We start from the raw sequence: 26,385 nt of genomic DNA on the forward strand, positions 1-26,385 counted from the left end.
GTGGTTATGTTTGTTCGCTTCAAGTGGCCGGCGGCACGGAGATGCGAACGACACAAACAACACACACAATTTATGTGAAATTAAAGATTTCGTTTATTTTCTCTTTACGTTGTACTACATATTACATGTCACGCGACGCTGGTAACGTTACTCTGTCACGTGGGATCCTTGCTACAATTCTCGGCATCACTTGCAAACTCCACTCACGACTTTGACGTCATCCACTGCCATGTCGCTCAACCCAGTCTTCCCTCGTTCGCCCTCAAATACAATCTGCCGGTATATCAACGGATCAAATTGTCAATGTGTTTCAGCAAAAGCGTGCATAGTTTATCTCGCTGAAAAGGCGAATAATTATAATAAACAGCAGCTCCAACTGCTAGAACACACTCAGTTAATTTGGAAACCGGTCAATGTAAAGCGCAGACTGCACACTGTAGACTGTAGACTGCAGACTGCAGACCGGGGGTAAAATGCAGACTGAGGGGGGCCGACTGAGGGTGAAATGCAGAATGCAGATCAGAGGTAAAATGCAGACTGCAGACAACAGACTTTTTAAGTATATATCATGTTATTTCCAGTATCGAGTGGTAACCGTAAGCAGGGTTATTCCCGGGCTATTCAGGCTAATCGGACTAATTCTCGAAATTCTGGTTAGCCTTGGTATCACTCTGGCTAGATTGAATATCGCTCCGGTTAGCCTGAGCATTACTCACGTACGTTAGCCTAAATAACGCTCCGGTCAGATCTCAAAGATGGAAATGGTAACATGATTCAGTTAAAAGTCTACAGTCTACATTTCAGCCTCAGTCTGCATTTTACCCCGGTCCGCAGTCTTCGTTTTACACTGACCGCTTGAAAACTCATAAATTGCAAAATAAGCGTTGGGCGGTGTCGTCGGATATTTTACAAACGTGCAAACTGTTTGCTTAGGAACTTCAGCCGTCCCGTGTACAACCAATCAGCAAAATCTTGATTTTTAGCTTACAACACTACTACTAAAGTCTCACTATAGGTTCACTCAGGCTCTTTGCACTCGCAGTCTTAACAACAGTTTATTTCTACTACTGTAAACAACTAAAAGAATTTACAAGATTATAATTATAAATATATACCTTGAACGGTGTTTTGTTTTTCTTCCTGTTTATTGTAATCTGCCTGTAGTTCCACCTGTTTCCTCTGTTTCCAGACTTCCTAAACTGTTCCCATCGACGCTTACGTTTTTGGATGAACACACGAAATTTCCCCATTCCTTTTCTTCCGAACATATGATACCAAAACTGAAGGCACATGGTAGAACCGCCTGGAAACTCTTTACTGGTCAGCAGCGCTTTAGATCCTTTTGCATGTGAGGTTGAGCTGTCCAAGTAAATGTAACCTCCTGTTTTAAGTAGCAGATGCGTTTGTTAATCATTCTATAGAAAGGTTTGTCTGACTAAATGCGGAAAAGCGATCTCATCCAGGGGGAGTTGTAATACTCCTAAACGGAGCATGACATTATGAAGATGCGGTCACACTACGCACTCAATAATAACGTCAACGATGATGACGCTGATCATCATCAACAGTCATAAGGAGTCCAGGGCGTTCTACTTTACCTTGGCCATTAGCTGAGTGATCACCAGAGGGCCCGGTGTTTTTGCTTGGTGTAGCACCTTTTTGAAGTTGCCAGTCATAGCGGGCGCCATCAGGGAGTTCTGGATTGCTTGGTTTGTTAGTCCAGTCACACAAGGTTCCCCCATCAAAGCTACAGGAATCTAGAACTGAACAAAACAACACCTGAAAATACGTACTAGAGCTGTACAGAGTCGCTGTCCACTCTCGTGAATGATGACTATCAAAGATTATAAATGCAAATGTATTAGTCACCGGATTTTTTAATTAGGTGCAAGTAATTTGCTATTTTCACTGCCCATTGTTTTCGAGTGTTATAACACATACCGTGTTGTACGACTCTTGTAAGTGATGCCTCACATTAGCAATGTAACTTGACAAACTTACAGGACTCTGTGAGCGAGTGAGCGGTTTTTTTTGTTTTTTTTTTAACGTTTTTTTTCAAATTTCGACAAAAGTTTCAGAGTATATAAATACGTAGTCGACCGAGTAGCAACCTTTTTCAGTAGGTGGCTATAACAGACACTGTATATGAACCGATGCAACTTGAAAAAGCGCGGTAACCACCGAAAACTGATATAATTTCAATTTCCTTTCATTTGGGATAAAGATTCGAATGCGTAACTTTTGCCCTTTGGAGTCCTATTGTTGACAAAGAGGGAGTGGTGTCCATTTACAGTTGCCATAACACCGTAGCATGAGTCCGTCAGTCCTCTATCTCTCGGGTAAAATAAACTTTTGTTGTTGTTGTTGTTGTTGTCAGATACAGGGAAAGACAAGTTACGCTTGATCTTCATTCCGTGGGTCGTTACAGGCTCTTCAGACACTTACAGTAGAAATGTGCCTTTAGGATCCACTTTGAATCAACTACATAGTTATAACCGGACTTGAGCCTTTGCTATCTATGCAGAATAAAGAGAAGGCAATCGTATCCTATCATTTAGTTATGTAGTACCACTCTCTTTGGCAGAAACATTGCCTAAAATTATGAAAAAGGGAGGTTTGTTACCTGAGGGCTGCGTTGGAGGCAATGTTGTCGGTGGTAGTGTTGTCGGTGGCACTGTTGTCGATGGCACTGTTGATGGGGACACTGTTGATGGGGGCATTGTTAATGGGGGCACTGTTGATGGGGGCACTGTTGATGGGGGCACTGTTGATGGGGGCACTGTTGATGGGGGCTTTGTTGATGGGGGCACTGTTGATGGGGGCATAGTTGACTGGGGTATTGTTGATGGGGGCTTAGTTGCTGGGGGTAATGTGCTGGGACAATCCTTAAATGCTATATCATCGATAGCAATATCGCCTCTGTAGTCTCCACCGCGCTGGCCCTCAAAATATACCTGAAGAAAAAAGAATTCTTCCAGCTAAGAGAGGAAAGTCTATCGGCTGTTACGCCACAAAATGTAATACTAACGCAAGATGTAATAACATTAGCCGCAAAATGTAATAGCACTCGAATGACATGTATGATACTTCGAAATCAGTATCATCAAGACTCAGTTACGTTTATCCAACGTAGATTACGTGAATTGAATAAAAGAACTTCAAGTTTTGCTCTCAACTCTTAAAAGTAGGGCCGTAGCTAGCAAGAGGCAGGACGAGACATTTTCCTCGTCTAAACTTTATCCCCGAATTTTTTAAAAAAGTACGGTTAAGTTGGTAAAGCAATTTCCAGAGAATATTTGCCATCGGCTGGTGAAATGTTAAATCAGTGAGCGAATTAGGGGGAAAAGTTAACCTGTTTAAGTGCTGTAAAGAAGATCGAATGGCTAGTTCATAAATAGCCATACCCGACCTTTTTAGAGCTGTAAATTCCATTTCGCGGCGATTATTAAATTTCGCGGGGTAACAACGGCACCAGTTTCACCTCACTAGTATATTCACAACATTTCGGAGCTAGGATTGCGTACAATAATCGGAACTTTTACCGATACCTTCGAAAAAATCTGCAAATTTACTATGTTAACATAAGTAAACAAAATTATTTTTCAGTGTAAGCTGGAAGAGTCGTTGAAAAAAATGCGAGTTTGCTATAGTGATTGCCTCGGAGTCTAGCTCACATCATTACCTACTTAGGTGTTAGCTATAGAAGGCCTGCATCAACTTTGTTAGTTACCATAGTACCACATATTCATCAAATAAAGAATGTATATATATGCGTGTACACTAAACGTAGTTGGCATCACAATTTAACCTGCAAAAACTCTTCTTTTGCCATCATTATCGCATATATGATTTGTGTTTGTAGTCGATATAACGCGCGCTCTGATTGGCTAATACTAGGGCATTATTCTCCCGTGATACCCATGGACTGATTACAAGCCTGCAAAAACCAAGCAAAAAGCCATATAATAAGCTACTTATTAACCTGGAATGTTTGGTCTTTTCGGGGAAATCTCAAACCTCGGACTTGCCGTATTGACCTCCCTATCGCTCGGTCAATATTGCAAGCCGGATCCTCGTTGAGATTTTCCCGTAGAAATCTCATTCTCGGTTAACAAGTAGTTATTAAGTTAAGCGACCAGCAAAAACAATCAGTAATACCTTGTACGGTAAATCACTCTTTATCTCAACACTTCCTTGGATCCATTTGTCTCCCTGCTCACCAGACTTTTCCCACACGCTTTCAGTGCCACCGCTAGTTTTTATTTGGACGCTAAGTTTTCCTATTCCACTACCGAACATGTGGTACCAGAATGTCAGAAGATGACAAGACCCCCCTGGAAATTCCTGACTGAAAAAGCACGAAGTTTGTCCTGGTTGGGCGGGTGACGACGCCTCGAAATATAAATAGTACCCTACAGAAGGAGAACAAAGAAAACACAAAGAAGATTTGTGGCTGTGACAACAATTCTAATAAAATCTTTTATTACAGCAAATCATTCAGCGTTTTTTTTCACATAATTTCAAGGAGTCCGTAAATCGCATTATTCAAAAATATTAAAAGCAAGTTGAAGCAATACCAAATGAAAATCCTGCTCAATAGCTTCCATTTGAGTAGTCAAAAAGCAGGATTTCAGTAATCAATAGACGTAAAACTGTATGACTGATGGGAAGGTTGATCTTGGTGGTTTAACAGTCTGTTCAAAGCACCTTGCCATTAAAAGAGTGCAATACATCTTGATTCTTTTATTTGCTGAAGTCATCTCAACTCACCGCGTTACTGAAAGAACAACGGAAGTTGATTCCTACGCACCTGAACCGGAAGTGTGGTCGGTCTTGGGCCCAGTCCCTGAACTTCCGGTGGGTCCTGTTTGACGGTACCACCTTGGATAGGACTGTTCATTACACAGTTTCCAGTGGCACATTCCACCGGCTTCAAATTCACAATCGTAAGGACCTGTAACCGCCAAATGGACATTGTTTCAATGCTTCATATCAAAATGCTTCAAACATTACGTACGTACTTAAATAAAGAAAAAGTTTTTCTTTGAAAATGCAGACTTAATTCTGAAGAGGAGATCACCACTACAATGTGGTAGGCGTTCAGTCTGGATGCCATTTCCCTTGCTTGGGATTGCCTTGTTTAAATTTGATACAGGGCCATGAAGATGGGGCGCCACTTCAAATAGAAATCTCCTTAAAAAGCAGGCGGAATGGAAGAATTTAGGGAAGTTGATGGATTTATAACATTATAACATGTTGAAGTATTTTGTCCCGGTCTGATGTGTTGTTCTCAAAAAAGGAAAAGTCAAGGCAGTTTTCTTACCCAGTCCACAACGCCGCAACACACAATTTCCGAGTTGCTTATCATCTCCAGCACAAGCTTTCCCACCATTCTTTGGAGCAGGATCATCACATTGCCTGGTTCTGCTGTGTTTTCCAGAATCACAGGACACGCTACAGGCACCCCAGCTGGACCACCTACCCCAGTGACCATCAACTGGTTCTGAAAAGTAATAAAAATGTTATTTTTTACATCATATTTTATGAACCATATTGGTCGCGTTCATATTGAAAACTTCCATTCCGTTTACTTTTACTGTGATAATAACGACTTTATTACCGTGTAAATTACATCTAGCAGTGGCCGGAGAATCCCCACTGCTAATAGTAGACACCTAACTAGAACTATCTAAAAATAATAGACATAAAAGTCCTATAAGAGAAATTAAAATGAGTCACAAAGCTGGCAGCCACTACATCCATCTAGGATGTTGTCAAGATCTAGCCTCCGTACGTGGGTCTTAAACTGCTTGAGATTTATCGCCGATCTTTCTTAATTTGTTACTAGTCTTGGGCCTAGATATCGAATTCAATGCTTTCCATACAGTAACAGCGTTAAATCTAGGTAAATGACAATCCCTGTGCCGTACTGTAAGCCCCTCCTTGGTCCCAGTCCTCTATAAAGAAATTACTTAGACACAGCTGAACACACCGTAAAGACGAGTGCTGACGGTGTGTTTAGCTGTGTCTAAGTAATTTCTCTTCTAAAGTACGTCAAGATATTTAATTCATCAATTTTAAGAACGCGTGATGTTGAAAAGTGTTCTTGAGACTGATGAAGACTAAGAGTCATCCTGTTAAAATATTGTTATTATTATCATCATCATCATCGTCATCATCATTATTATTATTATTATAGTCAACCGAAATGCCTCAATACCATCCACAATATATGAGTCAGAGACTAACATTTATCAACTTTTTGAACGATGCCAAGTGTTTCCTGACATTTGTCTAAACATCTCTATTAACAGTAAATTGAAAAACTATATTTACCATAACATTTTTCTTTGCAGTCTTCAACCTGTGTTTCTATTCCGATTTTGTCTGCTCCAGGACAGTTGTTTAGGTCATGTGATGCACAAAACCGCTGGCGCACATGTCTGCACTGGTTGTCGCAAGGACCAAAGACTGTCCATGAGCTCCAACCACCGCTAGGGCCTGGGAAAGAACTTATGTTACTTGACAGCGCAGTTTTTGATCTAGCCTCACTAAAATATTCGCTTGTTCTATCCATTCATTATTTGTTTCCTTGTGGGATACCCGACTTTAGAGGTATTACCATTTGACAATTGACATTGTTTGAGATGTAAGAGGTTTTCTGGTTGTGATTGGTTTATCGATTGATTGACAATACCGTATTTGGAAAGATGTTTTGCTTTATTTTATTTTCCTTTACATGCCGCTAACGGCGTTATAAATAATAAGATGTAGAATCTTTTTTTCACCTCTCTTTTTCCCTATCCAGATTGCTTGGAAAATAACTACACTAAGTTGTTATTTTCAGGTATTGATCAGTAAACGAATATTGATTAAAATACTTCTAGCAGCATCGAAGAAGGTAACCTAGTTCCCAAACTGACGTGGGAGATCTAGGTTGTTCGTCCGCTTTCTTCATCGTTGTTGTTTTTAGAATGACTTATATACAGTTTTACCAGAGATCAGAGTTCAAGTGTGTGAGTGTTTCTAAAAGAATTTCAGGTTCAGGACCGGTCAGTCAGAAACAAACAGCCCAGTCCTCATTAACCTCATGTCGCTGTTATGTCCATTGGGTATATGGATGGCATAAGCATAAGCATGAGCGAAAGACTTTCAGCCAATCAGCGAGCACTTTATGCTTACGTCAACCATGTCGTCATTGGACATAACACCGGCATAAGCATAAGCATAGGAAGAATGCTTATGCTTAATTATGATTGTGTCGCAGCCGTTTCCATTAGCGCATAAGCTTCTTATGTTTATGTTTATGCTTTTAAGTAGGCACCGGGTTTAACTATCGTCAAAAACCTTTTATTTTTTGAAACTAGTTTCGAATTTTGGCTAAAGACAAGCATGTATATTTTGAGATAACTGAACGTCACTTGTCTTCTGTACACACTAATTTTAATGTGCTATACTTTACTGTTGTTGGGAAGTCTAACTTTAAGCTAATCAGGTAAACAATTTGTTGGCCGCATTTCCTTTGAAAGTCATAAAAATTAGTGTACTCTAAAAAGAGAATGATAAACTAAAAAATCATGTTTGTTTGTTTGTTTGCTATCACTTATGTGGCCACAAAATACCGACGACGTCAAAAAAAACCTCAAAAAAAATGTCCTCTCTCCCCTGTCTGCCACGAACACATTGCCAAAGAGATTTATGTCGGTTTTACTGCTTTACTCGTATATTAAAGTTTGCCTTCATGGTAGCGGACTCGCTGGTCTAGAAGCATATGTCTTACCTGAGCAGTCGTACAATGCATTTATCTGAGCAATATCTGTTTTGCTAAACCCATTGCGCTGACCAAGTTGTTTGTTTGGATCACCAATCGCACGTATGGTGGGCTTGCCGTTTTCAATAGAAAAGCTGGTTCTGCCGTAATGCATTATACTCTCCAAGTCGTAAACTTCATTCAAGTAGTCAATTCGATTAAGATTGTATTTGTTGAAGTTGTGTTCTTTTCCTGAGGAAAACAAAGTCAAAATAGTTTTAGGATAGTCCATGATAATCTTAACGATAGCCAATCGTCGTTTGAGTTTTTTCTAGAGTAAGTAATTTGATGACAGTCAAACAGGCTTCCTTTCAGCTCACATTTTCGTTTTCCAATTAGTCAGCGGTCGTAGAGCGCGGGCTTAAATTACACGATCGAATAAAGTGAGCAAACGAACATTTGAGGCTGTACATCTTATACAGAGTACCTTCAGCTCATTCGACCACTTGGAATTTAATGAAAATTTAATGAAATGGGTCTTAATCATGCCTTTTCTGATTTCAAGTTGAACACACCCACAAGAAATGACTGAAACAAAGAGTGAGCAATGAATTCTCGTTACCAGGCTGAATATTCTCCCACATGATCTCCACATACTGGTCACGGTCATAACGGGACTGCTCGTGCCAGAATCCTACAGCATGCATCATCTCGTGCATAGTAACTCCTTGATGATTACAACCGCGTCCTAAAGAGATATCCTGGGAGCCTTTCTTCCAGTAATTCATACCCACGGAAGAGTAGCATCTACAACAAGAAACGAAATGAGCGGAATAAATCAATTAGAGATTCTTTAAATACATCCCAGTATCATTTTCTCTACTGTGTGTTCAATTGGCGACTTAAGTGTCGAGGTAGTTTATCTTATGGGGGTTTTCACGGTTATTCGTACCCATTGTACAAGCGTTTTCCCTCAAAGCAGTTTTGAGATCGGGATATATCTGAACAGCTCATTCGCAGCTGTACAATATTGAATGGCATGGGAGGTGGAGGGGAAGGGTAGGGGAGGGATAGGGATAGAGATTATCATTCCTGCTAGAGCTTGGAAAATATCGTTAAAACTCACAACCACTTTATCGCCGGTTTCTTGTTTTTGGTTTGTTTTGTTTTGTTTTAGTTTTTTTTTTACTCAGTCTTGGCTAGATCCGGCAAGCGTGTTATACCTCACTCTTACGTAAGCTAATTACAAATAATTATATTTCTGCCTTCATGCAGATGCTGGTCTTTATAATCAAATTATTATTGTTTGTAAGCCCTAGGAAGACACTGCGCTAAAGTTGATGGCATTGTCGTTGAACAAAGACATTTTCAAGATCAGGCAAGCAAGAGACCATTACAGACACATTTTTCTTACCCCGATTTTTTCACAAACATTACCCATCGCTCCTCGTTTTGGCGAGGTTTCCACTTGACACAGGTGTGTTCTGTAAACTGTTGAATCGCCGCCTGGATAGTTGGCATATATCCGTCTTTAACTGTGAAAAAAAAATTAAACTATTGGTATGCAGTAACGTCCTGTCATTTGTCAGTTGATAGGTTCCTGTAATCCGTGAATTAGAAATTCTTGACTAAGAAATTTTATAGTTTTATCTGATTTTGGGAACTGAATACTCTTACGAGACGATCGACTAGACAAGTCTATTTTGCAAACTACATGTGCATTTTAGCTCAATCACTCGGCTCTAATTAATAGTCTAATGAGCATTTGATTTTTCAGATAAATTTTAGCTAGAAGCCTTGTTTTGAATGTTGCATGTATCGGGGTAAACTTGGACTAATTTAATGGCTTAGGTAAACTCCTTGCGAAGCTGAAGGCTCGACCTTGAAGGTTTTCTAACCAATACTGATGAATTCTCAGTGAAATCTTACCAAGTGTTTCCGAGACTTCGTAAGGGACAATCTTGGTCTTCCAGAGATACTGCCTATACCTCTGAGCGTTCCTCTTTTGAAGTAACTCAGGCGATTCGCCGGGATTTAAGGTTATAAGTATATCACCTTCATACATCTTGGGCTCGATATCCACAGCTTTAAAGTAAAGTAATTAAATGTTATTTGCCTGTCAGGACGGCAGTGTGGAACAATATTTTGTCTTAAGGACGGTGATCAGAGTAGCTTTAAAAAAAGTCTTCAATATTTCAAAGGGTCAATACTATAAGTCGCCTTTTAAATGGCGGGAACCTTTTTTAATTCGCACCCTGTGTTTGTCTGGGGTTCTGGGGTCCAGCGTTAAATCGAGAAAGTTCAGTAAGATTGCTTCACTGGCTTTACAGCAGTGAGAAAGTGAAGTCAGTACAAACCTTCGTTGATCTTGTCGATGATTTCTGTAGCTGTCATTTCAGGATCATCCAGTTGAGGTCTGTTCTCTTCTGCATGTGAAATTTATAAAAATTAACATGATCATTGGATAATGTAATTCTAGAGTTTTCATTGGTTTAGCCATCATGGATTGTGACGCATTATACCATGCTCTACAAATATGGTTAGCGTACGCGTGATTTTTGGAGGCGTTTTAATGTTTTATTTAAGCTTGGTTTTCTTTATTTAATAAAACAATTATTCCACTAGTGCTCGTTGGATTTGAGGTGATTATCGCCAGCTTGTGTCACCTCATACGCAAGGATGTTTTCCCCATAATTGTTTCGGCAATCAGTCGCCGATTTTTATAAGTTTCTATACTCTCAATTGTGCACAGAAATAGGAAGAGAATTTTGTTTTTCTTAGGAAACAAACAAACAACCATAGTCCTAGACTATTATTTCGGTTGCTATGATTCCAAAGACGTTATGCGAACCAGTAGGACGATCTGTTCGTGCAAAAGATACTTCTCAAGTAAGTGGTTGATTATAGAAGAGCCGGGGCGAACGCCAACCTGCTAAGCTTGTTGCAAAAACATGTTTAAGGTGCATTAATATAATAATAGGAAAAAAGTAAAAGTCAAATTGTAAACTCAACTTTGGGATTCCGGTACGATTTTGGTTCAAATTAACGACCAGGCTCGCCAGATTCCAGCTCAGTTAGCGATTAATAATAATAATAATAATAATAATAATAACAATAATAATAATAATAATAGTAATAATAATAATAATTAATAAATAGTGATGATGATGATGATAATGATGATGATGATGATAGTAATAATTACGATTTTATTAACAGTATATCCTCATATTGTTTTACTCCTAAAACGATTGTTTACCTATTATTGAAACCTTTCAGAACAGATTGAATCTTCCCACTAATATGCTGACTTAATGTACAGGAATAATAACACTGTTTGCCTTATTTTCTTTGTTCACTTGAGTGTCAATTGTGGACTCTCTCTGTGATTTGATTATATAGATGCAAATTTAAGTCGTTTGTTGGGTTCCTGTTTTGATTGCAGTCGCGTTCTACGTAATTAGTATCATTAATGCACTTAACCCTTAAAGAGAGAATATAAAACTCGGCAAATGAAATATAAATGGCTCAACATGGTGGTTTCATCTTTTTCGTGAAAGGAAATTTCTACTTTTGTGGTTGGTTCATTCTATAATGACGTATATTTTCAATTTCACAGAAAATGACAAAATACTTTCCTAATTAAGTTTCTGTTTAGGTGTCTCCTTATTATCCTGTTCATAAATTTTTGTCTTTTCTCACACTCAATGTTTTTATTAAAAAAATATATAGAAAATAGAGACCAATAAAAGTTATCGAGTATTTTCCGAAAATAGAGAGTCCTATAATGTCAACCTGAGGGTAGTGACTCTTTTTTCCAATCAACGTTACTGAAGGTTTCGAGATATAAATTTTTAACTTTACACAACTAGAGATTTCAATTAAAGAAAAAGACAATCAAGGCTGCCTTCATTACTCTACTTGGTTTTTGATCTTGGAGCAGTATTTTTAACAACGGGCCTGTAAAGCTAATAACTTGCTCGTGGATAACTGTGATTACTTTACGATGATCTATTTTACTCTGGAGTTTTTGAACATCATAAGGTATAAAAAGTAGAAAGAAATTTTACTAAAAGCGCAAAATCAACACAGATTCAAATACATTTACCTGGTGAACGACTTAAAATAGGAACTCCTTGTCCGTGGGGGACTTGGATTAAAGCAAAAACAGCGAACAACGCCAGCATTGTCCCGAGAAATTCAACCACGCTCTATCTCCTCTAGAAACGAGTACTGACTAAAACATAACGGGTGCTATATATTAATCATGGAGGCTTAAACAGATGCCATTTCACATGTTTATTTAAACAATGCCGCAAACGTCTATTTGACTTAGGCATGTTTATTTGAAAGGTTCCTAAAACACACAAAGGAAAAAAGTAGATAAAATGCAAAAGTGTACATTTTCTTATCTAAGTAAACAGATTACTCGCCTTTGGTGAATGACGTGTATTAAGCCTTGTTAATGATAGAAATTTATCATGACAATGCGAGTCTAAAAAGTAAACCACACGTACATTTATCATGTTTCTGCATTAGCGACAAAAGTTGTTTATTTAAAAGAAAATCACAATGTTCGTAGAAATTGGCCATCTTCTGAGTTCTTAAAATTTAATTTCTTACTAAACGGACACCCAGTTGGGAGTCAGAATATTTTCGAGTTAAAGGAGCTTGATTGCTTTGCGGGCAAATATCAAGAATGACACTTAATCATTTATTTTACAAAACAAGTGCGTTTTTCTCACGAACTGACTAGCTATAGCACAAATTCAACAATTCTGTCTGAATTTTACTTATAGTTCTATTTTGGCTGATGAATAGTAATTAGTACAGAAGGGTCACGTTTGACTGGCGAGAAACATACCAATTATTATGGCATTGAATGAAGAACTTAATCTTGCAGTTTTAAAAGGTCAAACTTAAACCAGTGTTTGTTATAATGAATAGGGGCGGAGTTAGTGTCCTCGACAACTCAGAATTATGCTCGATATGGAAGCAAACAGTCATTGACCTCTTTACAACGGTAAAAATCACAAGGGGTTCAAGATCACAGAGGAAACTTCGTTTCCTGTGTTGGAAACAAAAGAAGTCTTGATCAGTGAAGAATACTTGAGATTTCAGACAAGGTACTTAAGCGCTTCCTGAAGCGGTAAGATACCTAATTTAGGAAGGAATAACCCATACCCACTTGAACAAATGAAAGTGATTTAACTAAATTTCAACCTTGTGAAGTTAAATTGCACTTTAATAAATGGACTGAAATATAAGAGAGATGTTTCAAAAGCTGAAGTGACAAGAGCTTTTCATAAATTTGAAATTTCCTCATTTCCCCAGCGAACTAAATGAACTGTCATACAATGGCGGATCTTATGTCGAAGTGTGCTGATAAATCATATTGCACACGTCCTGCTAGTTAGGCTTGCTGACAATTGGGAATATCTGGAAAGAAATGACAGTATGGTAGAAACATGACAAAGATGTTAGTCATTAGTGGAACCAAGACTGGACAATATGTCCGAAAATAAGTTTCACAGCGCCACAGTAATTTTTCAATTTCATCTGTTTAGTTTTACATTTCAATTGACACGATAATAATTAACGATTTAGAAACACGTTACATTTCACATAACAATAAGCTTATTTGGCGTGGCAGATTGGTGATTTGAAGCATCTGCCATTTAAACTTTTTTATCCTTTTTTAATTTATATTTAGGTCCTCCTGGCACTCCAAGTTAGTTTCCACACGGTACTTAGAATGCAGGGCTAGTATTTTAGGAACTAGATGATAGGGCAAATTTAATGGCCCTGATATTTTTTTTTCGGTCGTACTAATCTTGCATTTTAAGGTAATTCCTCTGAAATAAAAGTGACAATAGATTTTTGTTCAAACTTTGTCCACTGAATATTTGTCATATGATAACTTCAATTTTGAAATAAAAAAGGGGGGTGCCCATGCTCATTAAGGAGCAGTGAGGCATTGAAAATGCCCCATTTTGGCATTATTTAATGCTTATTATAAGAACGCATTCCCAGTAATTGTAACATCTTTGTAAGCCCGGACTCATAAGAACACGCATTAAACTACAGTCAATACATTGTGTCGGACACAAATAAACGTTTAAGTTTGATTCAGACAGAAAGCTAAATCCTTGATCAAAAATTTGAACCAAATTTCTTGACGTGGTTACCGACTGCAAAATAGAAAAGACCACAGTGTATCTGCTATTTTTCTTATTTATTTAATTTTCAGCAATAGAAATTAGATGAGTCTTTTCACTAGTCAGTTCCCGTAGATTTCCTTCGACCAGTTCAAACAGTGGTAAACTAACGCCCTGTCCCGGCACAATACGCCGGAGGAATTTGAAAACGGAGCCAACCCTCCACACTAATCCGTCACGAAAACAGAGCTTTTCGAGGTTAAAACCGTAGGAATTTCAGTGAAAACGCTGGCTTTTCGTTTTCGTGTGGACGGGAAACATTTTGAAAACGAACCTTTTCGAAAACGTTCGATAATCATGTGAATTCTCGGATTGAGTTTTCCTCAAACATAAATTCAAAATGACCGGTGATTGTCGCGTTTTTGAATTCCTCCGGCGTAGTGTGGACGCAAAACATTTGATGCGTTTTCAGCTCCGTTTCCGGCGTAGTGTTGACAGGGCCTAACACTACCCATAATTCCTCCAATAACACTTTTGCAGAATAACCTCTCTTGAAAGAGCTCGATATTTTAGGAAGTTGAGGCACTCTGAATGTCTGCATTCAAATTCTTTATTCACTGTGTAATGTTGTAATGTTAGTTCAGAGTTATTTCATGTGTTTTAGCTTTTTCATGATCAGCAACACTAGTGATGACGTCATCAGGCCACGCCCATGGTCATGTGACTAATACAGAAAAATTGCAAAGGCTCCCAGGCAAATTACTTTATCGCGATTTTTTTCATTGATTTAATATTTGAATTTAAATCCTCATTACGCTATGCATCGATTTTGTCTCATTTCTACAAGGTCAGATTTTGAGAGCATTTCAAAATATTGAAAAATTCGTAATTTTCTGAAAAAAAGCATGATTTCGAAAAAGGAATGCATAGCTATGTTTCCAAAGTTGGCTTTAATCGAAATTCGTCAAAAAAGGCTCTATTTAATGGAAAACCGCGTTTCCTTTAGCATTTAAAGAAACCGGAAGTGCGCCCGATATCTATTGGAAGTTACCCTATCAGCACGTGCGCAATTTACACTACCAGCACGCTTCGGTAGATCAAACAAAGCCACACGGAGTTACATACATAGTTTTTCTCTTTCTATTACTCTTGTTTTTCTGTCTTTCTTTTATTTTGTCTTTGCTTGTACTTTTGTTACTTCTCGTTTTGTCAAACACAAAGAAAAACATCTATAATGTAAGCGAATTTGCAAGCTTTCGAGTTGTTATTATTTTCCGCGCTCAGGCTGACGTAAGTAACCGGAAGTGAAATTTCACCTCCGTAACAACGCGCGCGAGCGCGCGCATGAATCAGTTAATAGGTTGGTTTAGCAAGAGAACGGGAAAGTCACTTGACGACGGCGCGCGCAATACAAATACCCAAATATGGTCAGATGTCGACTGCAGGGCGCGCGGAATAACCTGGATTCTGTTCTAATTTGACCATATTTGGGTATTTGTACTGCACGCGCCGTCGTCAAGTGACGTTCCCGTTCTCTTGCTAAATCAGCCTAATGGGCCCTTAACCTTTGGACGAAGAAGAATGGAGAGAGAGTATTTAGAGAGTCTGCCTTTTCGGTCAGCGGTATAGAATAGTAACCCATGATGCACTTCAGCACACGCAGTGGTCAAAGACCGGCAGATTAGAAAATTGTGTAAGGTTTTTCCTAGGGTGACCTTTGCAAATTTATGTCTCATTAAATATGCCGTCTGGTCGACAAAGAACATCAGCAAATGCACCTGATGCCTCCACTGTGACCTTAAACGAAAAAATCCTGAAAGAGTGTCACGATTTGTATACAGAGAAGGATAGAGGTAGTGTGTTTAGACTGTTTATAACTTACGTTGACGTGGAACCTTATGATGGCGGCACAGCTGAAGATCCAAAAAGATCCAACACTCATAAGTGATTTTAATGCTTCATGTCACCTGATTTATGAACACTGTGCTGTGTTTAGGTCTTGTTACCATTGCTAGTGGGCTGGGATTGAATCTACTGGCTCCAAGAAAGAAGATAACTGTCTTGCTGCTTGGAAATCATTCTGCTGGTAAAAGCTCTTTTATAAACTGGTAGGTGACACTGTTTATGCATTTTAAAAAAGATTTATAACTAGAATGTAATGTCCCCTTACAGTGTTGATGCATAGTAAAGTTAAAAGATGGCAAAAAAGGATGTGTTAATAATTAATTGATTGATTTATTGATTTATTGATTGATCGGTTGATTGATTGATGGATGGATGGATGGATGGATGAATTGATTGATTGATTAATTGATTGATTTATTGATTTATTGATTGAATGATTAACTGACTGATTAGATGACTGAGTGAATGCTTGAAAGCTATTGATTTAACTAGGAATTTTTTTTAATTTAGTTTTTTTTTTTTTTTTCACTAACCCAGGTATGTGGAAGAACATGTTCAGAAGACCGGTGTTGCTATAGAGACCCAGGGGTTCACTTTCGTCACGAGTGGGAGAAAAAGAGAATCTCTAACTGTGAGATAATCATTTTTTTATTGTTAAAAATAGCAAAATCTGTTGGATGACTTACAGTATCTATGTTGTTCACTGTGGGTTTTAGCCTATTAATTTATTATACCTGTTTGTCTTTAATTATCCTTTATCTCTTTATCTCTTAAACATAAAAGAAACCAACAATGGTATTCATTTACAAAATTTTAGACCATCACTGCACTTTGTGCGTGGCATACCAAAGGTGAATTTAAAGAACATAGATTAATTTATTATAAAAAAAAATTTTCCCAGTACTTTTTACTTGCTTGTCCCCAAAATTCTAACCTTTTGAACAAAAATGTTATTATTATTCACAGCAAATTAGTATATGTTACTGAAAGAATAGCAACTGCTGTCCATAGCTTTCTGATAAGGGACAATACTGTTTGCTGCCAGGAAGTTTAAAGTTTACATGTCAAAACATTGTCATAATTTTCTTTTAATAGGGAAATGCTACATTACATCTTTATCCACATTTCAAATCTTTGCAAGATCTTAAAGGTAAGTTCAATCCAGTGACGGTGAAGAATTTAGAGGTGATAAAAGGGCAGTCAATATTTATTAGTATTTTAATTCCAGTCTTTGAACAGTTTGATATATGACACATGACAAGCCTCTTGCTTATCAGCTGCAGATATTTTAGTTAGTGTAATTTTTTACTCCACATGATTTTTTTTACATTTAAGTAGCATGTTATTTTTGCAGGCGTTGTGGATTACTTGACGACTGAAATCTCAACATCAAAGCAAAAGAAGTTCAGCCTGGTGACATTTGTTGACACACCTGGACTTGTTGATGGAGACATGAAGTATGCATTTGACGTGGATGAATCCATCCTGTGGCTAGGTCAGTTAATCTGTGAAAATTTACACTGATTCTATGATTTTCACCCTTGGTTGACAGAAGCACTGTCCTCTTTAGCATGCAGCTTTTTTTAGTAAAATGGTTAGCATCATGCTTCTGCAGGGCTGTCATTAAGTTTCAAGTCACCTGTTGCCTTGAAATTCAAGCCCATAACAAAGTTTTTGGTAATGGTGGGTGAATTGAATAAAAAAACAAGCAAGATAGTTTACCTGTAGCATACTCAACCATAACAGGTGTTATGGGTGATTGCCCTTAATGGCAGCCTGCTTTGTAATATATTGACTCCTGAAATACATGTACATACACTCACAGGTATAAAAGATTGAAAATAACTAAATCACTTTATTAATGCACCAAGCTTCTAGTGTGAACAGTCGTCAGATATAACTGTAATTTGGCGTGTTGGTTTTTGAGGATGGAGAAAAACTGGAGAATCTGAAGAAAAGCAAGGGTAACCATGTGTGTATAGTCCAAATTACAAGCCTCCATGCATAATGTATGCCACTAGTCTGGGAAATTTATAAACAACCCCCATCCTTTACCCTGCTGGGATATGAGGAGTTTGAAGAACTGCAAATGCACAAAGTTGATTATGTATTCAACATGGTGCAAGTTTATTCTTATCTTTGTAGGCAATCTGGCTGATCTGATCTTTGTGTTCTTTGATCCAATTGGACAAGCACTTTGCAAAAGGACGTTAAATTTAGTTGGTAAGCTAACTGTTTCAATTCACCATTAGATTACTCATTTTTACCAGGGTAATCAGGGTGTTGTGGGATGACGCATTTTTGTGTTCCTATCATTTGCCTATAACAGTTATGGATAGTTTCAAGTTTGAAATTGTGCAGCTTTTTTAAATGAAAGTATCCTTCGACACATTTGTTTTTGCCTTCTGCTCATTCAAAATTTCTGACTGAAGAATAATTTGTTTCCAGAATAGTCCACATTTGACTGCATGGGCTTGGTTATCACATTGTCTCTTACAAGAGACTCAACTGTCATATTCACCCATACATGCTCATGTAGTACAGATGCTTCACAAACCTATTTGTTGTTCCATGTAGAAAAGCTGAATGAGAAGCAAGGTGATCGTATCAGGTTTTTCTTAAGTAAAGCAGACACAGCAGGACAGGAGAGTGACAGACAGGTATGTACAGGAACACTGTAACAACAGTGACTCAATTCTTAGTTCAACTACATGTATTTGCACTCATCACAAGTGACAAAGAAAGATTGTGGGCAGGAGCTAGATTCTGTTTCCAAAACTCGTCAATGATAAGTTAAGAGTAATTTTTACCTCACTCGCCTCAAAGTTTTACAAAAAATGTTTCTCAGTGTCTCACACAAAACTGTCTCTTAACTAAAAACTTAACATATAAGTTATGTAGCCCTTTTCACAAAATGGGTTATGCCCTTGAAACAAAAACACTGGAAAGGCTAACTATTGAAAGTCTTTCAAAATTTATTGCTTCTATTATTCCTTTATCTCCTCTCAACTCATGAAAGTAAATGAAATTTACACATACTCAGACAGGCATTTTGTTATGGAGTTAATCACCTTTTATGGTGCAGGTACATGAACTGCTCACATTTTTCAATCTGTCCTTGGATGTTGGTTCAAAAAAAGGTACAAACCTTGTGGAAGGACTGCATGGTGGACAATGTTAAAATTTTTCTGCTGAAGGACTGAAGGGGTTTTGCTCTATCATTCTAAGTTGTAATATTTCTCTTGAGTAGAAGGTGTTGATGCAAATAACTCAAGAGCTTTGTAAAAGGCCTGGACTCAACAAAGCAGGATTTGAAATGCCGACTATTTACATCCCAACACTGTTGGACAAGGTAACACTGATACATCCTGTACCACCAGGACTTGTAACACAAAAGCCTGGATAGGAATCGTCTCCTATCCAGGGAAGCAGGAGGCAAATAAAAAGCTTTGCTGGCAGGGAGGAGCAGGAAAAAAATAGGGAGAAAGCTTATAGCTTGCCTGTCATGCATAGAAAGGACCTAACTGCTGCCCACCTACCTAAAAATAAAAATAAACACCACACCCTATGAAATTTGAAACAAAACCCCATCCTTTTCGTAAAATTCAGTCACAACAAATGTATGGCATTTTTGCCCAAAATGAAGTAAAATTGATAATTACATAAAATTTAGCATTCCCTTGGTTTAATTAATGGAGATAGAAAAAAAAACGTGAAATTTAAAGAAGCACTCCGACCTTTAAATAAAGATACATGTACACAGCATTTCATATAGATATATGTTATGAGAAATGGCATAGTTCTTGTGTTGAAACTTACATGTACTTAGTTAACCCCAACTGGTTTCATTGCATTGTTTTTAATGTTGTATCTTTGCAGCCAGCAAGATGTGCAAACCAAATTGAAGAAGTCTGTAAAGAAATTGAGAAGACAATCAACCAGACAATACAGAACACACTAAACACACTTGAGAAGGACTGCGAGAAAATTGCTGACACGGTGGATAAAAAACTGACAATTGATACGTATGTGTAAAGAATTATTATTTTGAATTCTACATAAAGGCCTTTTCCCACTCTTTTCACTAAAAATCAGTATCATAGTTTTCTCTATTGCTTGTCACAATTTCTGTGTTTGCCACACAAGAATTTGTCCCAGATGGGAGAGATTGTAAATTTGTTCATTTTTATGACTTGTGCTATTGTATGGCTGATGCAAAACCCCATAGACACCGACAACCTGTGGACACAATTGCTAGGTATTTGTTGGTTCAGGATTGAATTGTTCTAAATACAAGTCTTGCTTCTCAGAATCACTGACCAATTTGGAAATTTTGGAACATCTCAGGAGACTGATGTATTTCTAGAGTCTGACTACTTAAAAGTTCCCAGATTGAATCTGGTGTACAACACAAGTTCCCTTTTGGTTTTAAGTTTTAATGTGTTAATTGCTGCTCATTTTGTTTATTGTTTGTTGTTTATTTTTTACAGGGAAGCATGCTCACACAATCTGAAGGCCAGAGTAAAGGGCATGTTTTTTGGTTTCTTGGGCCTTCTTCTTCCTGTTGTTCTTTTGATCAATTTCTTGGCAAGCAGCAGTGCAAGAGGAACTTTGAATGGACTTTTTGGAAAAGAAGTAGCTGAAAAACTTCATATGTATACTGTAAGTACTACAGCCTCTGACCCTTCAGTTTGTTGTGTTGTGCTGTAAAGGTTTCAGTTGTCTTATCTAAGAAATTTTGACAAAGTTATTTTTATTTTTGATCATGTGCCAAGATCAAGACAAAGTTGAGGTTTGGTAATGAACACAAAGTCAACATTTCAAGATTTGGATCATGCAAGCTTTGTCAATGAGATTTTGATTAGTTTTGTATCCAACAAAGAGCTATTAACTGCTGGTAATGAACTGGAGTAGACTTATGTAGAGATCTTTAATGATCTTTTACTGACCAAATAGCTTATACTTTTGTCATATAACAATTGAATAAATACGTGGCATTTTTGTGTTCTGTAATGAAATCTTGTCAGGGAAATGATGTGTGAAATCTCTATCATGTTGGCAGGCTCCAGTTGAGAAAATGTGGCTGTCAATCCCAGCGGAGTATCATAACCACGCCCTTGTAGGGATGCTGGTGTTTTCTTTTCTGTTGTTAATTGTTGCTAAGCTTTTCTCAAGGTAAGCATCAACTTGTTTCTGCTTTTAACTGCTCCATGACTCTAGACGTCGCTAGAGCAATAAGCACACTGCAGACTTACAGACCTACACCAACACTGTTGCACAAAAAGGAAGACAAGGCCAAAATTTTGATTTGATTTTTTATTTTTTAATGTCCTTTTTAAGAAACCATTGTTTTTCAAAGTTTCAGTTTACTTGGATCACATAAGACATGTATTTCATATTTTCCCTAAAGTGTAATGAGAAGTTGAAAGAAAGCAGAAAATAATGGTTCTAACTTGTGTACTTTGTACTTCAGACTAAAACCAACCCTGTCACGGAAACAGAAGAAGACACTTCTTGAGCAGAGGTCATATGTGCAGGGATATGTTAAAGGTCACAAGGTGAGACAACTTGTCAGTTTTTTCTTAAATCTCCAAAAAGATAAAGTAAGCGGGTTAGAATAACGCAACACAATATATTTCGTTTTTGCTCAGTGATTTTCTGAGTATAAGTTGGTCCTTCCGTCTCTCGATTCCTGTTAACTTTTTTACTGAATCCGCTGACCAGTGCATAAGGGTTTCGCATTTGCTTGCGTATCAAAGTCAGTAGGTGAAGCTTCTTTTTCGCAAATTGTTTCCATGGTAGAAAGTATGTTTCATGTTTGTGTGTTTTTTTAAACTTAACTTTTCATAATTTATTTTCCGAGTTCTAAGGCTCCCAGCCATTTTGATTAGCTTCCGTTAACGTAATGTGCAGTGGAAATTTATCACTATAAAGTTCCAGGATTATTATTTGCGTTATTATTCATGGTCTTCTATTGTTACTCAACATTGACCGCAGCCTTTTTAAACAATTTTGTTGTGCATGTCAGTTTTGAACAAAATAGCACCGCAGTCTAATACCTTAAAGGCTGTAGGAAATGTACAACCGTGGATTTTTTAACATGTTTTTTGTTGAATGTGCCAAACACAAGTGACTTGCAGATCTTACAGTTATACAGTAAACATATTTTTTAAACTAATTGTTTTCAGGAGCGGCTTTACAGAGAATATCTACAGCAAAGTGTTGGATCTCATGACTTTGATGCTGTCAAGTTCTAATTTATCAGGATAGCTACAAATCGCCAGATGTTAAACCACAATAACATATGATCATGAATTATACATAAATAAAGGTTTATATACGTACACAATCTTTTGTATTGTTTCGAGTATCATCAGCACTATGTCTCGTAAACTCAAACGAATAAACAAACAAAGTCAAGTTTTCCACTCCCCACATAGCAATGCCCTGAGACACTTGTTTAATCTCCGTCAATAAAACTGTCATTTTCAAAACAAAAGTTGACAATTGTACTTTGAGAAGGTCAATCATGATCCATACTAATTACGGTCGGTTCGTCTGGACTGCTAGTTCCGTGGTCAGTGGATAAAGACCGAGAAATATTTTGAGTTTCGTAAAATTTTGTTTCATTACGCCCACGATGTTGCCTTTTTCGCCCGGTTAACTTAAAGAAAGACAATTTTTTAAGCACATCTCTCTTTAAACTTCAGTCCGGGGAAACAGCCTTTTAGTGTGGGAGAACTGGCTATTTGGCAAAACGACTGGTCACCTCCATACTACAACTATCTCCTGTAGTTTGATATAGTTTGATCAGGATTTGTAAACACGTAAGATATTACATATTACGGTCACTCTCGCAAGGAACAGTATAAGTTAGTCGTGATTCCTGCCCAAAATTTGAGAACGGTGAATACCTGATCGTTCCTTTTAAATACGCTGTGCACCATATAAGGCTCGTTTGGTCACGCTATGGTTATTTTAGCTCAAGTACGTTTCGAAACCTTAACTTGTAAACTATGACTGGAACGAACTGCCCCAAAGAGTGACGAAAAGGGACGATAAGATATAACTACCGCTGAAAAATTTAAAATAAATTGAAATAAGGCTATTTCAAGGAAAACGCTGCGAACGTTTCTCGACCATATATATATATTTTATGGCAGGTCCACACCAGCCCTCTGGGTTGCCAGACGCAGACCTGCCTCATCAAAAATATATATATGTATGTATGTATGTATGTACCACCGCGGTTAAATACCGTCTTACTGTACTAGGCTCACCGCTGTTCGGGAAAGGCGCCCGCGCTCCTCTCCCGGAACGTAGACAAAACCGGCGGAAATCGAGCCTACCGTCCTCCCACAGTAACTAAATACCGCAATTAAGTATTTAACTCAGAAACATTGTCTTTATTTCAATTCATTAACGTGTAAGCATCCCTAACACGAACAGCTCAAATTTGAAATGTCGCAACTCATCAGATGATCCGCGCGCGCGAGAATATAATACAGTGCGCGCGAGTATGATATGACTTAAAAATAGAATGATTACGAAACAATGCAAATTAACGACACTGGCTTAAAAGAAATTAGATATGAGTAGTGCGCTGAGTAAAGGCTAAAACACTTGCAGTAAGACGCCGTTCAGTTGCCGAATGGCAACGTTTCAATACAGCAATAATTTGCACATGGATACCAGAAGAAAAATAATACAAAGGTAAGCAACCAAAATATAAACAACAAAAAACGCGACAAAATTTGCTGCCTACATACCAAGTGTATTTAAACGGCAGATTCGATTTGTTATGCGGCCTTTATATATAATGTCATGTGCCAAGTGTAAATCAAAGAGTTACAAATTGTTTAAAGTTGCAAAGCATCAACGGGAAAGAAGACGTTTTAAACTAGTGGTGTCTAAATATTATATATACATCTACAGAAAAAAAGTTTTAAACTGGCCGCGTTTACAAATCCTGGGCGAAAAACAAAGAAAGAGTTTCAAAATGCCTCTACCTTTATATCACGTACAGATTTTAAGACACGATTAAAATTTGCAGTGTATATGAAACATGTAGCCTTTAAAACAAGCAAGCCTTAAAGTTAAAGTGCTCCCCTTAATAACATGTGTGCATCTGTAGGATGAATCGAGATAAACTGAGATGAGTCTGATTTTAAGCGCTTTCAAGTAGCGGAGTAAATCAAGAAAGTGTTTTAAATTTACGAATTCTATAAATAAAGTGGCTAAAAATTGGGTTGTGCATATATAAACAATGGACCACCAAACAAAACCTTGTAAAGTCACGGAGTCTTTATATATCAAGTCTTTCAAGTTGCGGAGTCCATATATCAAGTGTTCAAATATACAGAGTCTTTAAGTCAGGTGTTTAAAGTTGCGGAGAATTCATATCAATTGTTTACAGTTACTGGATCTATATTTTAGGTGTTTAAAGCTGCGGAGTCTATATGTCAAGTGTTTCAAGTACCGTTGTCTATATATCAAGAGTGGATCACCAAAGAAGAAGTTGTAAACTTGCAGAGTCTGTATATCAAATGTGTGAAGTTACAGAGTCTTTATATCAAGCATTTAAAGCTGCCATGTCTATGTATCAAAGAGTGGATCACCAAAGAAAAAGTTGTAAAGTTCCGGAGTCTTCATATCAAGTGTTTAAAGTTGCGTTGTCGATATATCAAGAGTGGATCACCAAACAAGAAGTTATAAAGTTGCGGAGTCTTTATATCAAGTGCTTAAAACTGCCATGTCTATGTATCAAGAGCGGATCACCAAAGAAGTTGTAAAGTTTCGGAGTATTTATATCACGTGATTAAAGTTGCGCTGTCTATAAATCAAGAGTAAATCACCAAAGAAGAAGTTGTCAGTAAAATTGCGGAGTATTTATATCAAGTGTTTAAAGTTGCGTTGTCTATGAATCAAGAGTGGATCACCAAAGAAGAAGTTATAAAGTTGCGGGCAATTTATATCAAGTATTTAAGTTGCGCTGTCTATGTATCAAGAGTGGATCACCAAAAAAGAAGTTGTAAAGTTGCGGAGTCTTTACAGCAAGTGTTTAAAGTTGCGTTCTCTTTGAATCAAGAGTGGATCACAAAAGCTAAGAAGAAGTTGTAAAGTTGCGGAGTATTTATATCACGTGTTTAAAGTTGCGTTGTGTTTGAATCAAGAGTAGATCACCAAAGAAGAAGTTGTAAAATTGCGGAGTATTTATATCAAGTGTTCAAAGTTGCGTTGTCTATGTATCAAGAGTGGATCACCAAAAAAGAAGTTGTAAAGTTTCGGAGAATTTATATGAAGTGTTTAAAGTTGCGTTGTGCATATATTAAGAGTGGAGCACCAAAGAAGAAGTTGTAAAGTTGCGAAGTATTTATCTCAAGTGTTTAAAGTAGCGTTGTTTATGTATCAAGAGTGGATCGCCAAAGACGAAGTTGTGAAATTGCGGAGTATTTATATCAAGTGTTTAAGTTGCGTTGTCTATGTATCGAGAGTGGATCACCAAAGAAGAAGTTGTAAAGTTGCGGAGCCTTTATATGAAGTGTTTAAAGTAGCGTTGTCTATATACCAAGAGTGGATCACCAAAGGCGAAGTTGTAAAGTTGCGGAGCCATTATATCAAGTTCGTAAAGTTGCGGAATCTTTAAATTAAGTGTTTAAAGTTGCGTTGTCTATGTATCAAGAGTGCATCAGCAAAAAGGAAGTATATAAGTGGAGAAGTGTTAATATCAAGTGTTTCAAGTTGCGTTGTCTATAAATCAAGAGTGGATCACCAAAGAAGAAGTTGTAAAGTTGCGGAGTCTTTATATCAAGTGGTTAAAGTTTCGTTGTCTTTATATCAAGGGTGGATCACAAAAGAAAAAGTTGAAAAGTAGCGAAGTGTTAATATATATCAAGTGTTTAAAGTTGCGTTGTCTTTACATTAAGTAAGTAAAGTTGCGTTGTCTATGTATCACAGTGCATCACCAAAGAAGAAGTTGTAAAGTTGCAGAGTCTTTATATGAAGTATTTTAAGTTGCGTTGTCTATGAATAGAGAGTGGATCTCCGAAGAAGAAGTTGTAAAGTTGCGGAGTCTTTATATCAAGTGTTTAAAGTTGCGTCGTCTATGTATCAAGAGTGGATCACCAAAGAACAAGTTGTAAAGCTGCGGAGTCTTTACATCAAATGAGTCAAGTCGCGGTGTCTATGAATCAAGAGTGGATCACGAAAGATGAAGATGTAAAGCTGCGGAGTCTTTACATCCCGGGTTCGAGTTCCGCTCTGACCACTACCTGGATTTGTTTCTCGGTAGCCCCAAGTTCAAATCCTCGGCCATGCTTGTAAATACCCAACTGGTTTGCCTCCGGCCAGTTGGGATTCTTAACAATGTTATGTTCAATTTCAATTATTTGTTTCAGTTGTTTGCTCCGCCCCACTAGCACTTGTGCTAAAACACTGCCGAGGGTAAATAAAGGTTATATTTTTGTATATATTTTTTTTAAGTCTTTGTATCAAGTGTTTAAAGTTGCGAAGTCTATATCAAGTGTTTCAAGCTGCGGAATCTTTTATCAAGTGTTTAAAGTTACGGAGTCT

At 37.6% G+C, this 26,385-nt stretch overlaps 2 protein-coding genes across 2 annotated transcripts; one reads left to right on the plus strand and one right to left on the minus strand.

Annotated features, from left to right (window-relative positions):
• Positions 1–69: 69 nt before the first annotated feature.
• LOC110056625 (uncharacterized) lies at positions 70–12,003 on the minus strand. The gene is made up of 14 exons (XM_089280120.1): positions 11,859–12,003; positions 10,108–10,176; positions 9,680–9,835; positions 9,165–9,285; positions 8,373–8,557; positions 7,781–8,002; positions 6,337–6,501; positions 5,324–5,503; positions 4,811–4,954; positions 4,159–4,412; positions 2,624–2,954; positions 1,599–1,763; positions 1,116–1,381; positions 70–273 (listed from the first exon to the last, which is right to left on the minus strand). Exons 1-14 carry the CDS (start codon positions 11,935–11,937, stop codon positions 187–189), a joined length of 2,424 nt encoding a protein of 807 aa, XP_089136246.1. The 5' UTR covers positions 11,938–12,003; the 3' UTR covers positions 70–186.
• A 3,542-nt stretch (positions 12,004–15,545) lies between these two features.
• On the plus strand, positions 15,546–22,162 carry LOC110057544 (uncharacterized). The gene is made up of 13 exons (XM_020764140.2): positions 15,546–15,761; positions 15,905–16,016; positions 16,351–16,444; positions 16,909–16,963; positions 17,168–17,308; positions 17,959–18,036; positions 18,391–18,473; positions 19,064–19,165; positions 19,693–19,838; positions 20,304–20,475; positions 20,876–20,988; positions 21,287–21,371; positions 22,002–22,162. The coding sequence occupies exons 1-13, from the start codon at positions 15,650–15,652 to the stop codon at positions 22,068–22,070; spliced, it is 1,362 nt and encodes a 453-aa protein (XP_020619799.2). The 5' UTR covers positions 15,546–15,649; the 3' UTR covers positions 22,071–22,162.
• The last annotated feature ends 4,223 nt before the right edge of the window (positions 22,163–26,385 follow it).

This window comes from Orbicella faveolata, unplaced genomic scaffold, assembly GCF_042242905.1.
Source record: "Orbicella faveolata isolate gen_17 unplaced genomic scaffold, um_ofav_v1 contig_47, whole genome shotgun sequence".
In the NCBI taxonomy this organism is placed as follows: domain Eukaryota; kingdom Metazoa; phylum Cnidaria; class Anthozoa; order Scleractinia; family Merulinidae; genus Orbicella; species Orbicella faveolata.

Bases quoted from the DNA above. Each gene is read 5' to 3' on its own strand.
- LOC110057544 (XM_020764140.2), top strand. From the start codon at position 15,650: ATGCCGTCTGGTCGACAAAGAACATCAGCAAATGCACCTGATGCCTCC. The intron at 17,309-17,958 runs GTCAGTTAATCT...TTATCTTTGTAG, and splicing joins TGAATCCATCCTGTGGCTAG to GCAATCTGGCTGATCTGATC. The intron at 18,474-19,063 runs GTATGTACAGGA...TCTCTTGAGTAG, and splicing joins GACAGGAGAGTGACAGACAG to AAGGTGTTGATGCAAATAAC.
- LOC110056625 (XM_089280120.1), bottom strand. From the start codon at position 11,937: ATGCTGGCGTTGTTCGCTGTTTTTGCTTTAATCCAAGTCCCCCACGGA. The intron at 9,836-10,107 runs GTTTGTACTGAC...TTTACTTTAAAG, and splicing joins CATCGACAAGATCAACGAAG to CTGTGGATATCGAGCCCAAG. The intron at 9,286-9,679 runs GTAAGATTTCAC...TTTTTTTCACAG, and splicing joins CGAAGTCTCGGAAACACTTG to TTAAAGACGGATATATGCCA.